This window comes from Phacochoerus africanus, chromosome 12 (assembly GCF_016906955.1).
Source record: "Phacochoerus africanus isolate WHEZ1 chromosome 12, ROS_Pafr_v1, whole genome shotgun sequence".
In the NCBI taxonomy this organism is placed as follows: Eukaryota; Metazoa; Chordata; class Mammalia; order Artiodactyla; family Suidae; genus Phacochoerus; species Phacochoerus africanus.
Genome location: NC_062555.1, coordinates 21,835,594 through 21,851,455, shown reverse-complemented (window position 1 = coordinate 21,851,455; position 15,862 = coordinate 21,835,594). Strand labels below are relative to the sequence as shown.

General features: G+C 37.9%; 1 protein-coding gene across 11 annotated transcripts in view; it reads right to left on the bottom strand.

Annotated features, from left to right (window-relative positions):
* Window positions 1-15,862, bottom strand: part of SDCCAG8 (SHH signaling and ciliogenesis regulator SDCCAG8) — a 250,606-nt gene that overhangs the window by 154,732 nt on the left and 80,012 nt on the right. For all 11 annotated transcript variants that reach the window (XR_007131197.1, XR_007131196.1, XR_007131195.1 and 8 more), the window contains one exon: window positions 13,316-13,432. Coding sequence is in view for 8 of the 11 variants with exons in the window: in XM_047754910.1 (XP_047610866.1) it covers window positions 13,316-13,432 (117 nt within the window). In the remaining 3 variants the exon portion in view is untranslated. The remainder of the gene's footprint in view (window positions 1-13,315; window positions 13,433-15,862) is intronic.

Genomic DNA, 15,862 nt, shown 5'->3' with positions numbered 1-15,862 from the left:
CTATTGCTCAGGAATAGGCTCACAGAGGAGATAATTTAAAGCAATGACTTGAAAGCATTAAGCTACTGATCCATAAGGCTATCTTGCAGAACCATGTTCTATGCGAAGGGCATAGCAAAGACAAAATACCTGAAGTGTGACTGTATCTAATGTGTTTGGGGAAGAGCAAAGAAGTCAAGGTGGCGAGAGCAGGGTGATGGAGGAGAAAAGCAAAAGATAAGGGCAGAGAGGTAACAGGAGGGCCAGACTGTGAAACATTCTGTGGATTAATTCTAAGAACTGTGACTTTTACCTCTACTGAGGTAGCGAACCACTGGTAGTTGCAATCACAAGAGGGACAAGGAGTTCCCGTCGTGGCTCCGTGGAAACAAATCTGACTAATATCCATGGCGATGCAGATTCAGTCCCTGGCCTTGCTCAGTGGGTTAAGGATCCGACGTTGCTGTGGCTGTGGTGTGGGCCAGCGGCTACAACTCTGATTCGACCCCTAACTTGGGAACCTCCTAAAAAAGACAAAAAAAAAGTTGAGGGACAGATTTGACACAGATTTTAATAGATCCCTATGGCTGTGAGAGGGACTAAAATGGGTTGAAGCAGGGGGGAAAAAAAAGAAGCCAATTAGGACATTACTACAGTACTACTGGTAAAGATGGTAGTTTCTTGAGCTGGAGTGTAGAAGTAGATATAGCTGAAGAAGATGTATGGAGGGCAAGTAAGTACCTGAAAAGATGTTTAATATCATTAATTATTAGGGAAATGCAATTTAAAGCCACAATAAGATACCATCATACACTTACTAGAAGGGCAGCATATAATAAGGACTGACTAAACGCCTTAAATATAGTTGTTAAAGTATAAATATCAATATAAAAAGTTTTCATCCTGATTTTTAAAACTTTCTAGGCAGAACACTCTTTGACATAAATCACAACAGTATATTTTTGGATCCATCTCCTAAAGGAAATAAAAGCGAAAATAAACAAATGGGATCCAATGAAACTTAAAAGCTCTTGCACAGCAAAGGAAACGATCAAAAAAATGAAAATCTAGTAAATGGGAGAAAATACTTGAAATGATATGATCAATGTGGGATTAATATCCAACATATATAAACAGCTCTACGTCACCTCAAAATCAAACAAACAACCTGATTTTTAAAAATGGGCAGAAGAACTGAAGACATTTTTCCAAAGAGGAAATTCAGATGGCCAAGAGGCACATGAAAAGATGCTCAACATTGCTTGTCATCAGGAAAATATAAATCAAAACCACAATGAAATATCACCTCACACATGTTGGCATGGCTATTATCAAAAAGTCCACAATAACAAATGTTGGTGGGAATGTAAGTTGGTGCAGCTACTATGGAAAATGTATGAAGGTCCCTCAAAAAACTAAAAATAGAGCTACCATATGACTTTGCAATTCTACTGCTGAGAATATATTTAAAAAAAAAACAAAACAAAACACTACCTCAAAAAGATACAGGCATATCAATATTTACAGTGGCATTATCTGCAATTACCAAGACAAGGAAACAACCCAAGCGGCCGTAAACAGATAAATGGATAAAGGAGATGAAGTGTGAATACTGAAGATACAAATTACTGTCATGCACTTTATTGCTATGTGGTTAGAAAGCGTCCTCTGAAAACTGCCAAGCTCGATGAAGTTACTCTCAACGACCAGCAACGATGGGGGCAAGTGGGGTGGGATGAGGAGCTACAGCAATTATGATTACGGATCCTTCCTGAAACTACGGATAGGATATAAGAATGGATCTGTGGGCATGTTGGCCTCTCCTGAGTTACCGATGAATGTGAAACAGAGTAAACAGAGGTGACAACCCAGTTGTTCTTAGTGTAAATGTCTTTAGGATGCCTTCTAAAGCCTTCCTCATTATCTCCTCCTTTTTTTTTTTTTTTCCTTTTCCTCCACTCTTCTTTTCTTGTTTTTACAATTGGAATAACAGTAGGGTCCTTCTTTCTCTCCTGGCTGAGAGGCAAGTCTAAATTATCCTAAATTCAGCCCTTAGAGACTTCACACTTCAGACTTCACTGCTCGAGAAAGCCTGTTTATCGGTAAGTCACATGGCTTGTATTATGTATTATCTGTACCATAAACATATATACACAAAGATATATATATCTACATAGACTTAAAATATATACATGGATTTTTGACCATCCATTTGTCTTAACTCTCCTCTTACACCAAAACACATCTGGCTCTTGTTAATACCAACACTATAAAGAACTTGAATCACTATACACAGAGTGGATGTTCAATTAGGGAAGAAACACTGACCCAGCCCTATTTTTCTATGATAAACTTAAGTGTAGAGACAACTTGGAAATGACACCCTTAAGTTTCTAATTCAAATTAGGATATGATGATTACCTCTCCGTAAGGAGAAAATGCCGAGCAAGTGAAAGAAGGGCCCAAGATAACAGGCAGTAATTGCAATGATGGGACCATCTTTCACGTCAAGCAATTCAACAATTCCTTCTCCTCCATCTCTTAAGATTCCCCTAAAAGTCTTTGCTTCCCATTTTTCGTTGACTGTCATCCTAAGACATGAGCATTCCCTTGCGCTTTACAGGGAACTTTTGACCACAGCTTGACTCGGGCTTCTGAAGCCAGGCTAATGCTATACTTGCATGTGTTATTAACACTGGAGGCAGGAGGGTCAAGGGGAAAAAAGAGAGAGAGAGAGAGAATGCATACGAATGAATATCAGAACTTCAGGTGGAAGCAGAGAGATTCTATACAGAAAAGTATTTCTATTCTTCTCAGGAAACGCCAAAATTCTCAGGAAGTCAGAAAGCAGGCCAGAAATAAGGACACTCTGCTTTCTTATCTTTCCCCTAAAGTCTAAATGTTAGTGTAACAGATCCACTTAAATATGAATGTTAATGCCAAAAAGGGTTAAATTACCTTGACCATCTCTTAATAACAGCAATACAAAAATCCAAACACCTTGCCTTTTTTTTTTTTGCTTTTCAGGGCCACACATGTAGTATATGGAAGTTCCCAGGCTAGGCGTCGAATCAGAGCTGCAGCTGCCGGCCATAGTCAAAGCCACAGCCACATGGGATCTGAGCCATGTCTGTGACCTACGGTATAGTTCAGAGCAATGCTAGATGCTTAACCCACTGAGCAAGGCCAGGGATAGAATCTGCATCCTCTTGGATACTAGTTGGGTTTGTTTCTGCTGAACCACAACAGGAACTCCCTGAACACCTTGCAATTTATTAAGAGTCATGAGCAGCCTGCAGTTTATCTAGAATCTCTGTCCAGAGCAGCCTCTCATACTGGACTCCAGTGAGGGTCAGGGGAACATGCCAGGTATATGTGAAATCTCTTAAAAATTTGTTTTCATTCTGATGATTAAAAAATCCAAACCCAGATCACATTCTGGGTCATCTAGATCCAGAATTGCCACAGCATTTCACTGCAATGGCTATTTATGAGATCACCCAATAAAAATGGAAAGTAAGGAGGAGTTCCCGTCGTGGCTCATAGGAAACAAATCTGACTAGCATCCATGAGGATGTAGGTTCGATCCCTGGTCTCACTCAGTGGGTTAAGGACCTGGTACTGCCATGAGCTGTGGTGCAGGTTGCAGATGTGGCTCGGACTGACGTTGCTGTGGCTGTGGTGTAGGTCGGCAGCTGTAGCTCCGATTCGACCCCTAGCCTGGGAATCTCCACATGCAGTGGATGTGGCCACAAACAAACAAACAGAAAAAAACTGAAAGTAAAAGCACTAGCTATTAACGCCATGTTTCTCCAAAGGAGTTACCCATGTCCCTCTCATGGGGTTCATTTCACACAGGTACAAAATTCTGACTGACAAAATTTAATTCTACAGACTTTCTAAAAAGCAACTTCTTCTCCAAAATACTACCTTGAGCAGTTTGCTGTTGCCTAACATATTTCCAATAGAACTTCGTCCTAAATTGAGTAGGACTTTAATCCTTATTGCAGATTAAATGGTGTCTAACTTGGAATTAAATTCAACTGTTGAAGAGGCTAGACATTTTATTGTTCAATTATTGATAATAATGAAAAGAATATAATCTAAAGTTAATGACACTAAAATTTCATGGTTACTGTAACAGAAATGTCATTTTTATAAATTCAGAGTGAATAACTGGGAAATTTGGAATGACACTGAGAATCCACATAATTTTTATTGATTTTAGGAATATTTAATTTATAATTAAGAAGGGCAGAGAAGTATTTCCCATGTTTCTGGAAACACTGGCATTTAGAGATAAAGAAAACCTTAGGTTTCACTTATCCAAGCTTGTCACTTCACTGGGAAAGAAAATGAGGCTCTGAGAGGTTTGCCCAGGAAATTAGCTGAGAAGCCACATCAAGAAGTCAAGTCTTTGGACTCAGAGTCCATCGGTAAAACGTACCCTGTATACTTTGTGTTTCAGCTTCCATTATTGAAAATCTACAAATTGTTAAGGTAACTGTCATTTATTTATTTCCAGAAAACTAATCCCACTCGATTCTAACACTGCCAGTAAGATGAAATTTTGTTGTATGTTATCTGACATTTGAAAATCCATTACACAGAATTTATACAAAGAAATGTAAAACTTATGCAAACGTTCCCAAAATATAATATGACCTCAGTGCCAACATAAGCAGGCAATGACACTGGAATTCTGAACCTTATAGAAGACCATTTTCTAAGGACAATCTTTTTTTTTTGGCCACACCTGCAAAGTTCCCAGGTCAGGGGATTGAACCTGTGCCACAGCAGTAACAACACTGGTTCCTCAACCTGCTGAGCCACCAGGGAACTCCTCTGTGGACAATCTTTTATATCAAAGATGTGGCACTTGGACACTGAGGTCAGTGAGACAAGGATGCTATGGAATCAAAAGACACATGTGTCCCTTAAACACCTCCTCCTTCCCTGCACCCTCCCCACCTCCATTCCTTTGCTCAAGCTGCCACCATCCAACCTAAATGTCCTTGTCTCCCATCTAAGGTGGGCAACATCCTTACCATCCTTCAATTTTGTCCTCTCTCCTTCTCTTAAGTCACCATGCTCTTTTGTAGCCTGCTAACAATACGGTGTCCTTTGATGTATATTTATTTGCAAACTTGTCTTACCTACTTCCTTGTTGAAGAACAGAAGTTCCTTCTAGGCCAGCACAGTGCAGGCCATATATGGTTACTGAGTTAAAGCAATAGGTGAAGTTTAGGGCAAAAGGATTCCAAATTTACAACAGTATGTTCTCTTCAAGATCTGACATCGCTTTCCTTTAAAAGTACACGTTAACGGCCATAGGAAGAAGCAGCAGCAACACATACAAGGCTTAAGCTGTTGTTAAGTGAAAAAATTATATCTAGGCTATGTTTACTACTTGCAAATATTATATATGCATATGGAACAAAAAGTGGAAGGTAAAACAGAAAAATGAAAACAGTTTGCTCTACTGGGTGATGGAATTACTGGCTTCTGTGAATGTGCTTATGTTTATACAATATTGTTTTTCAATGTATGTATATATGTAGTAATTAGTAATATTTATACTGGTTATTGGTATTAATATTTCTGGACTGGAAAAAGAAGCATCTGTAGCTGTCCTATGTCTAATACCACTCAGCTTGCTGGCCTACAAGGACATATATTCGAAGAGCTGCTGCCACCTGGTACCTGCCAGAATTGCAGACTTGGTATCTGAGAAGGGAATCTGCAAGGTTAGAAGGTTGGGTCAACTTTTAAAGTCAAAATGAGCATGCAGGTGTTCCCGTTGTGGCTCAGTGACAGTGAACCCGACTACTATCCATGAGGATGCAGGTTCGACCCCTGGCCTTGCACAGTGGGTTAAGAACCTGGCGTGAGCTGTGGTGTAGGTTGTAGATGTGGCTGGGATCCCGTGTGGCTGTGGCTGTGGTGTAGGCTGGCAGCCGTAGGCAGGAGCAGCTGCAGCTCCCTAGCCTGGGAACTTCCATAAGCCATGGGTGCGGCCCTAAAAAAGACAAAATAAATAAATAAGCATGCAAAAAATTTTTTACAGACCAAAATATTTAACATCCACGGAAATTGAAATGTAGCAAATGTTGTATTTCTTTAGGGACAGTAACTGACAAGTCTTACGACTTCCTTAAAACACAAAAATATTTCTCGAGCTCATTTTACAGTTTTATATTTCTATCCAAAGGCAAACATTTACTTCTAAATGTTTATCCCATAAGGCATATTATTTCTAAAAGGGCTTGTTTTATTTCCTATTTGTGCCATTATCTCCAAATAGCCCTAAATTGCTGTTTTCAGATACAGTGTTTCTGTGTATACATTTCATTTAAAAACATATTATTATTATGAATAGCATTATCATCTTTGCTGGAAAATTAAATGACTTTTTGAGCATTTGAATTTCTATAGTGTTTTTGTGAATTTTATATATATATATATATAAAATACACACACATATATATATGCTGCTACCTAAAACCACTACCCAAATCATCATTAAAGTTATTAATGCTAAATGCCCCAAGGATCTCCAAAGTAGTACTCCTCACTGGATTGATTTGACACTGTTTCTTTGTTCAAAAAAAAAAATCAAACTCACTTTTTTACTGCTAATTTTTTCACCTTACCAACATAATTATAATTTTCAATGAAGAAATAGCTTTACATGGTGTTTCAGAAAAATATTAAGTTAATATTTTATTAAACAGAGGTATTTAAAATTATTTACATAATCCTATTGTCCCATTCAAGCATCAGACAGCACAAGAACAAAAGCTGATTTATTAGACATACGCCAGGCTGAAGAATTTTCTCAGAATTTTTGGTTAGGCTGTGATAAGAACACAAATGTATCTAAGTGTGCTGAACAATGCTTTAGGGCATACTTAGGGAAGATGCTATTAAAAAAAAAAAAAAAGTTTTATTGCATCACACACATGGAACCAGATTCTCCCTCTCATGGGCTGTAGCCAGCATGAAGTTCACACTACATTAATTTGCACTTGTCGATATGCTACTTTGCAAGTATTTTTAAGGCATATTCAAATGTGTACTCCGTCTCTTCAACTAGAATATAAACCCCTTAAGGGCAGGACCTGGGTCTTCTAGGTAACACCCCCACAGTGCCGAGTATGCTGGTCTGAGTAGGCTACACCCTCTCGAGGGGCTGCGGTCTGAGTGAGATGCAGGGAAAGGAATGTGCTAAGCCCCCAGCACTGAAAGAGGGTGTGAAGAACACTGGAGAGCAACTCTGTCATCACCGGGACCAAGTGATGACATGTACTAAAGGCATGTACCAAGTGGCCCCCTCCCAGGCACTTTTTTAGAGATAGAAGTGAGACTGCAGGTGGTAGTTGGATAAGTCTCTGAAGTCTAGCTCTCAGAACCCATCCATTATCTCCATATATCCCCCCGAAGCCTTCTGAAGAGTACACAGCATTACAGACGTGTAAGAGAGGAGAGAGCGGAACAGGATTTTACTTTCCTCTGAAGGTGCTAAACAAGTAAAAAAGAGGGATACCACTTCTCGCTACTTTAACACATACAATGAGATATTCCTAAGATGTCTCCAGAAGCAAATAGGAGACCGCGGATCTCAGAAGTCCATTAGCTGGGGCTTCAGGTAAAGAACGTTGCTGCTGCTGTTTAAAGCTAAACATTTCGGAGAAGAAAGTTCTGTGGCCTCTTGCAGCCATCTACCTCAATCATCTTCCTGCCAGAAACCTCTCATTTCAGGCTACTGTGATTTCTAGGTGCTGCAATTAAATCTCTTTGCTCTTATTCTTTCCATATTAAAGATCAAGAAGAGGTGTTGAACTTTCTCCTTGAAATTATCCGTCAAGTTCCTAAAGACAGTGAAGAGTAGAAAGGTGCAATCCTTCATTTTTTTCTTTTTTGCTTTTATTTTTCTCACCTTAAGAAGGACTTACTATTAGGATGTGTAGGGCTTCCTCTGATCACTACACAAGGCCACACAAAACAGAAGTACTATTCCCGATAATCTAATTAATGCAACTGAATTTAGGAAGTAACTCCTGTGTTGACACAGCCCACATTTACTGTCAGCATTCGAGGGCAAGAGTCATACTGCTGTAGATAGGAGCCGCCCTCAAATCCTTTTTTGCCCTCTTTTTCCAGCCAAAATTTTATTGTCTATTTCTTTTGTATCTGTGCTCCACCCTTAAAGATTTCCTTTGATTACCCCATTCAGGTAATTTTGAATTTGAATGCTTCCTACTCAATTGTAGCCTTAACTCCAAAGTTATAACTTAAACCATACTGATGAGAAAGTCTTCATACCTCTGAAAGAAATTGAACCAACCTAAAAATGTACAACAGAAATAATTTATATATTTATACTCCCATCCAAGCCATTATTAAGCCATGTGCCCCTGGTAAGGTAGTAACACTACAGCCGGTCATACACTCGCTTGCTGATGCCATTAAATGATTGAGACGAGGGATCAGGCACATTTGCTATACTGGGAAGTACCCTGAAACTGTTAAGTTACAGTTTAAGATTGAGGAATCTCTAATCTCTAAGGTCCACATTCCAGGACAGCAGGGGAAACTTAACATGTAGTTGTATCTCTGTCCTTTTGGGCCAGGGTTGGCAAGCTTTTCCTGTAAAGGCTCAGAAAATAAATATTTCTAAGTCTTGGTGGGCTATGGGGCCCCTGCCACGACTCCTCAGTTCTGCCTTTCTGGCAGGAAAGCAGTCGTACGTAGTAGACAATGCCTTAACAAATGAAGTGGCTGTGTTCTGCTACAACTTGATTTGAGAAAACAGACTGCAGGTCAGATGCGGCCCATGAGCTGTAGCTGGCCGACCCTCTTACAGATACGGGACGCCTGAGCGTGTTCACCGTGCACACAAGTCTGCATGTGTGAGTAGGGGTGAACGAGGTGCGTGAGCACACCAAACCTCTGTCTGCCTGTCGCCACCCTAGCCGTGGGCGCTTCGTGGGCATGTGATCAGGGTGCTCATACAGGGCCCAGAACTTGGAGTTTATGCTCTGGGGTCCAGGTCTTAAAATTCTTCATCATTTTATCCTGGCATTTGTGTTTCCTAAATGAACTGTTGGGATAATGGAAGCCCCACTCAGACCCGGGGTTCTGTCTCTTCGCTGCTCCCCCGCAGCACTGGGGAAGACCTCAGACACTTGTTCCCTTGCAGCTTCCTCTTTCCGGCCCTGCCTTGGGACCTTGCTGCGCTGCACCTCGGGTGGGACCGCGTCCGGCAGAGTTGGGGGAAGGCAGGTGTTCTGCTGTTATCCTTTACCTCTGGCGGGAGCCTGGGGAAGGCTAGGTTGAGTGTGCACACTCCTGACGGCTCAGGGCAGGACATGGAGGTGACCATTTCTGCTCCAGGCTGGCAGCACTGAAGCACGCTCAGGGGACTCAGTACGGAGCCTCTGCGCACCCTGATCCTGGTACCAAGGGTGTCCCTGTGTGCAGGCTGCAATCTCCAGAGGGCTGCTCGGCTGGCACTTCGGGCTGGGAAGACTGACTCCCCTCCCCACCAGGGCATGGTGTATAGTCCTGCGGCCGGCAGGAGGGAGAAGCTTGAAACCATGACTCACGGGCAAACCCAGTCATGGGGCACCTGTGGGGGTCTGTACTCTGTCCCCACCCCCATGAGTATCCCTGGAGGGAGTCCAACATTGAATAGCAAATAAAAACACCATGACATAAAAAAGTGTGTGGAGAGATGGAGAGAAAGAAAGAAAGAGGGAGGGAAGACGCTGAGGAACGGAGAGGGAAAGCTGACTGCAGAAGAAAGGAAAATGCTCTACCTTCGAGTACCTTTAACAGCACGCTTTTCTTCCTTCTTGAACGAAGGGCCCTGTATTTTCATTCTGTACTAGGCCCTGATCAAAGATTAGGGGCTATAAAGAATTATCTTCTGAAATTCACCTACCAAAATGGAAGTTGGCAAGGAAAATTCCACTTATGCATCACTCATTTCAGAGCCAGCCAGCCTTCGTCCTGCCCGGGTAACAAGAGGGGCTTCCTGCTGCATTCCTAGGTCTTAAATGTAAGGCTCTGAAATTAATTATGTATTTCGGATCTCAAACTAAAGGGCTCCTTACAGAATACGATGATCGGGGTTGCTGCATGGTAGCCATTTCTTTCAGATGCAGGATTAATTCGTATTTCTTTAGAATGATGATGAAGTACCTTACACTGCACAATCATGACATGTACTGACAACAGACAAAGAAATTTTCCTAAAATTTCCCTTTATTTCCTATTAAAGAAGGTTAACATGACATTCTAACACATAAAAACATATTTGTTTTCCTGATTTGAATAAAGCAACTATAAAACATTGTAGAGATGGTTTAAAAATTTTTTGAATATGGGTTGGGCATTATATGATATTAAAGAATTGTTAATACTTTTAGGTGTGGTAATGACATAGTGATCATGAAAAAAAAACCTTCATAGATGCACACAGACATATTTATGGGCAAAATAACAATGTCTGAGGTCTGCTTTAAATACTTCAGCAAAAGGAGAAGAAGAAGACAGAAGAGAAGAGGGAGAAGAAAAGGATGACAACAAAGATGACAAAGAAGATGAGGACAACAATGAAGATGAAGAAGGAGGGAAAAAAATATGAGGTCGATGGAACAGGGTTGGCAAAATTTGGAGCCTAGGTGATGGAGATGTGGGAATTCATTATAACATTCTCTTTCTCTTTATATATGTTTTAAAATTCCCATAATGGAGTATGTATATGTGTGTAACTGTTGCCTACAAAATTTTCTCATAAAATTCAGGGCACAAAATTTTCCTTCTCCTCCATACCAAATATCTTTTTTACTTTTTTATTTAGTGTGTGTGTGTGTGTGTGTGTGTGTGTGTGTGTGTGTGTGTGAAGCATCCGATGAGGCTGACAGGCGCTCTCTAAGCTGAAGAGATACAAAAGAGTTGATGGGAAGGATAATCTGCCCATCCATCGGTTCCCGACACAATTGAAAGAAAAAAAATAAAATAAAAGGAGAAAATGGGAGGAAGGGATTTGCCATTGTTACTCTCCTAACCTCTCCTTCTAATTATGCCAGAGTCAAGGCTTGGGTCATGAGGAAAATGATTTTGATGGTCAACCATTTGCCCTATTTTGTGTGCATCAAAAAAGCTCTTGTTCTCACCACATTCCAACCTGACAGTTTCCCACCTACTTGAAAGATGTATCAAGAAGCCAGATTAACAAAAATAGAAATAAAATGACTATATTACAAGGAACACCTCGTTTGTAAACATAGAGACAGTCTTCGTGTTATTCTGAATTGCATGGTACAGAACACTTTAAAAGTCAAATAGGCTTTATAGTATTCTACGTATTTCAGATAAATGTTCAACATGCCCAGCTTTTAAAAGTTAAATGGAAATTCCTCTCTTGAGTGCAGATGGTGGCCAAGCAAAGTAGCTCTCGGGTCTTAAAGACAGAAGGTCAGGTCATGGCTGAGAGACCAAAGAACAATTGCTGCTTTGCTCCTCCAGATCATCCATGGAATGAGACACCACTACTTTCTTTTTTGAAACTGTCTGTTCAGTACAAAATAGTTACAAAGAGCACCTATAAGGTTTCCTCAAATTCTTTCCAAGAGAAAAACAGCAATAAGCACATTACATTTGTGAACATCTTATAACTGCTCAGAGGTTTTATTCCTGACTTTCTGACCTCCTAAAAAGGCACAACTCTGTCTAAAAATAACACTAAAATCATTACGAAAATTGTTCATGTTTCACTATTTAGCAGGAAAGATTTACAAATGAAAACTGCTCCTTTTAAACTTCTGCAACTTTAGCCTCTGCATCATTACTGGTTATTTAAAATGAGATACGGTGCTAAAGAACAGATTACAAATATTTCCACATGTGATTCATTTACAAGTGATATTCTAATCTTATTGTTCCTATAGTGTTTTTTCTCTCTAGAATATTAAAATGTAATTTTTAAATAATTCAGGAGTCTTCTTTATTAGACGTTTCTAGTTAGTCCAAAATATTATGCTAGCTGATGCAACAGAATAACACAAAAGTATACAGTAATGCTAGTGAGTGTGACAATATGATACCTTAACAAAAAAGTCATAATACATCAGAAAAGGAAAGTTCTGTGTTGTTTGGTAGTCCTAGATCTCCAGTTCCTGATAGGAAGGATTTTTAATTTCACTATCAGGCACGCCCCCAACTGGATGGAATAAAATAATTTCATTATTTGTACATGTTAATAATTCAGAAAACTCTGAAAATTTAAAACTCATTATAACACTTGGAATATAGTCACACAAAAGCAGAATTTGATTTTGGTTCTTTAGATTTGCAGCCACAACTTGAAAACTTTTTTATACTAAATTTCATTATCACTTTCATTTTCAATACTTTTCCTAATTGTCTTTGTACTGTTTGCATAGAGAGTTGATTGTGTTGAAAGAGAAGTAAGTTGGAAATATGGCAAAAAGTGTTGAACTAGAAATATTTTTCAAAAAATTTGGTTAGGGCTATCTATTTTTAAATCAAAGCTATTTCTTTGAAATAATGACACTGAGAACTCAGTCTTAATTGAATAAATGGATGTATCAACCTGCTTTCATTGAATACAAAGAATTAAAGCTTTCAATGTTCTGTACTATAACATAAAATTAGAAAACCAAAAGTCAGCCTATTAGAACTGCTTCTCCAAAAATTTTATCCACGTTGTCAATTAAAATTGGAGTATCTACAGGATCTCAACTAAGATTTAATGTAAAACATCTGTTCAAACTGAAATTGAAGTAAGCAGCATTTTTCCCTAACATTTCTAATTTCCCTGAATTTAGGCTTCCTGAGCAAACATATTCATGGTTATCTTAGTTAAAACTGGTTTCATTCTGCCAACAATCAATTTGATTGACATATTTACATATCAACTCATCTCATCTCACAAATTTTAAACTTTTTCTCTTAAAATTGGACTCGAGTTGGCATCTTTTGAGAACTTTATGTACATATATTTTAGGTTCAAACTGTGCATTAGAACATTTTTTTTTAACTTTTGTAAGTAATAGACACACACATCTAAATGTATATTTATGACCTGTCAGATTGAAATTTCATATGCATGCAGTTGTATTCTCACGATTTCATGAGAAAGGTGATAATTTTAGGCAACTGTAAATGAAGTTCTTTTAATAGTATAAATTGGATCATTCCATTAGTTAGAAACAATAGAAATAAATGACTTGGGAATAAAACCACAACTTTAGAAAGAAACATTAGATAGTCTTTAATTGCTGCAGATATACTTATCAAATCTTACCTGATCTTTAATTTCAAGATCCCTTTTTGTTTTTGTTCTGTACTCTCTGTGCTCCTTTTCTGCATCATCCTTTTCCATTTTGATTTTATTCAGTTGATAGCGCATTTCTCCACACACCTGTTAGATTATAAAAACTGGATCAATAGCTGCTGGAATCTAACAGACTATCCCTGCAATTAGATCTTCTGGTGCCCTCTAGAGGTCATACAAATAAAATACAATAGAACTTTCCTGAGAATGGCATTTTCTATTAGCATATTTAATATATTCTTATAAGATGTGGAGGCAATATCAGACATTACTGAGTCTAACGATTTCAAATTACAGCTAGAGAAGTGCATAACTAGGGAATTTGAGTAATACGTCCAATATTTTTTAAGGTAAACTAATAGATTCAATTATATATTACCATTCAAAATACACTATCATCTCATTTTTAACTGGGAAAAATTATTAATTAAAATATTAAGCTATATTATTATTCATTAAAGTTGTCACAAATAGACACTCTATATTATAAAACTTTCCTTTAAAGATTTTATCAGGCTTTTATTCAAGGAAATTTATAAAGGAATTTTTCTCTCTGCTAATAGGCTATATTAGCAATATTTAGGTGTAGAGTAGGACCCAGTCAAAATTTACTATCAGCTTTGTAGATAATGTCAATCTTACCATGCACAATACTACGTGTTTAAGTTAAGAAAGGTTGTCTAGTGAAAGTCATGGACTGGGACTAAGCCAACTCTGCTTTTAAAATAACTATAGCATTCAACATTAAAAGAAAATATACATGTAAGTGAAATAACTTTAATATATTATTGAATAATAAACATACATAGTGTCTTAAAGTTGATTATCATCTTTTATTTTTTCCCCCAATCCAGGGCATCTACAGACATATAAATATATTTGGAAAATGTAATTAGCAGATAAATCTAAACAAAGAAGTTAGGAACCTTTAAGATAACTGAGAGCCTGCAGAGAGATCCAGTAACACACAAGTCTGTTAAGTCAGCTTCTAAGTTACAAATACAAGTTTCCAAAAATCATGTGTCATCCATTTGCTATATTTGCTTGAAACTTTTCAGTTTTGGTAGTTCTCCAAAAATGATCATTAGAACTTGAGAAACTGGTTTCATCATTGTTGAGGTATGAGAATCTTATAAAACCTATATAAATTTCCTCTGTTTAAAGAATACTTGGAACTAATCTGTGTTCAAAAATTATACTGACAAAAGAAAAAGTCAGTAAGCTTTTCCCCAATGATCCTCAAAAAATCTAGAAAAACAATATTACTAAAAATTATATTTGAAATTCAAATATTTTCAATGTGTGTGAGTCGATCCTTCCCATTTCAAAAATAACTGGTAATTTACAAAAAGTTACTAGTTAAAGCCAGATAAAATTTAAAAATTAAGAATGACAGAAAAAAATCATAGGCTCCCTGACTTTCTTCACTAGTCCAATCTATTTGATTTACACATATGAATGAAATTTTAAAAATCCAAATCATAATACCAGAAAATAACAATTATACAGTCATGGTGTTTAAAGACTAACACCAATACAAAATTATTACATACAGATTTAGATATTCATCTAAGCATTAGGTCCTACTGAAAATAATTTTATCCCTAATTTTCTGTTTAAAGTTTCCCTGCCTCACTAATTTCAGTTCAGCATTTGCTGAGTTTATCCATAACACTTAAATTTCATCTAAAATAAATCAACAAATTAAATTGAACTAGAATTATACTATCTCAGGGGTGAAAGCAACCTCAAGGCAGAACGCTGATGTTTGAGTCCCTTGGGGCAGTTCTAAAGACACAGCAGTCATTCTCTACAACACCAAATTTCAACAGAAAGTTCTCTCCTGACAATGAACTGGAAAACCTCAGCACAGCTTTCGCCTCTAAATCAGGTGAACCATTTCCATCCCTCTGCCCCAGTTCCCTCACTTCTACCCCTACCTCCACACAAACACATCAATTAGATTGGCAAATATGGTATTTTAAGCTTCTATATTAGCTAGGTTCCATTTTAGAAAGCAGATTAAGAACTATAGAAATTCAAGGGGGAAAAAAGAAAAAATAGGCTTCCTTTCCTAGTATATATTAAAGTTAAATTACTGAGATATAAAAAGCAATAAAGGCATGAAAAACATGCCAACATTTAGGAAAATATGTGGAGAAGTAAAATGCAATATGAACTAGGTAGGTATTTTAACAAAATTATCTGTGTATGTATTGATGAAAAATAAATTGATTTAATTCTTTACATCACACATATCCACATTTAGGTACTTAGTTAAAGCAACGATTACTGAAATCTACAGAGACTTCCAGTGTTTCTTAAACATGGACCTTAGCCAGTCAGGACCATTCAACATTTTAGCTCTTGGTTCACAAGTTTGTGATACCCATAGTTTGGACACTGATACCATAGTGTAAAGTATAAATTTAAGGACAAATAGAATAAAAAAGCTGTAGTACTGAATCTTGGTTTTAGAGAACAGGTCTGAAAAGGAATGAGAGATGGTGAATATTT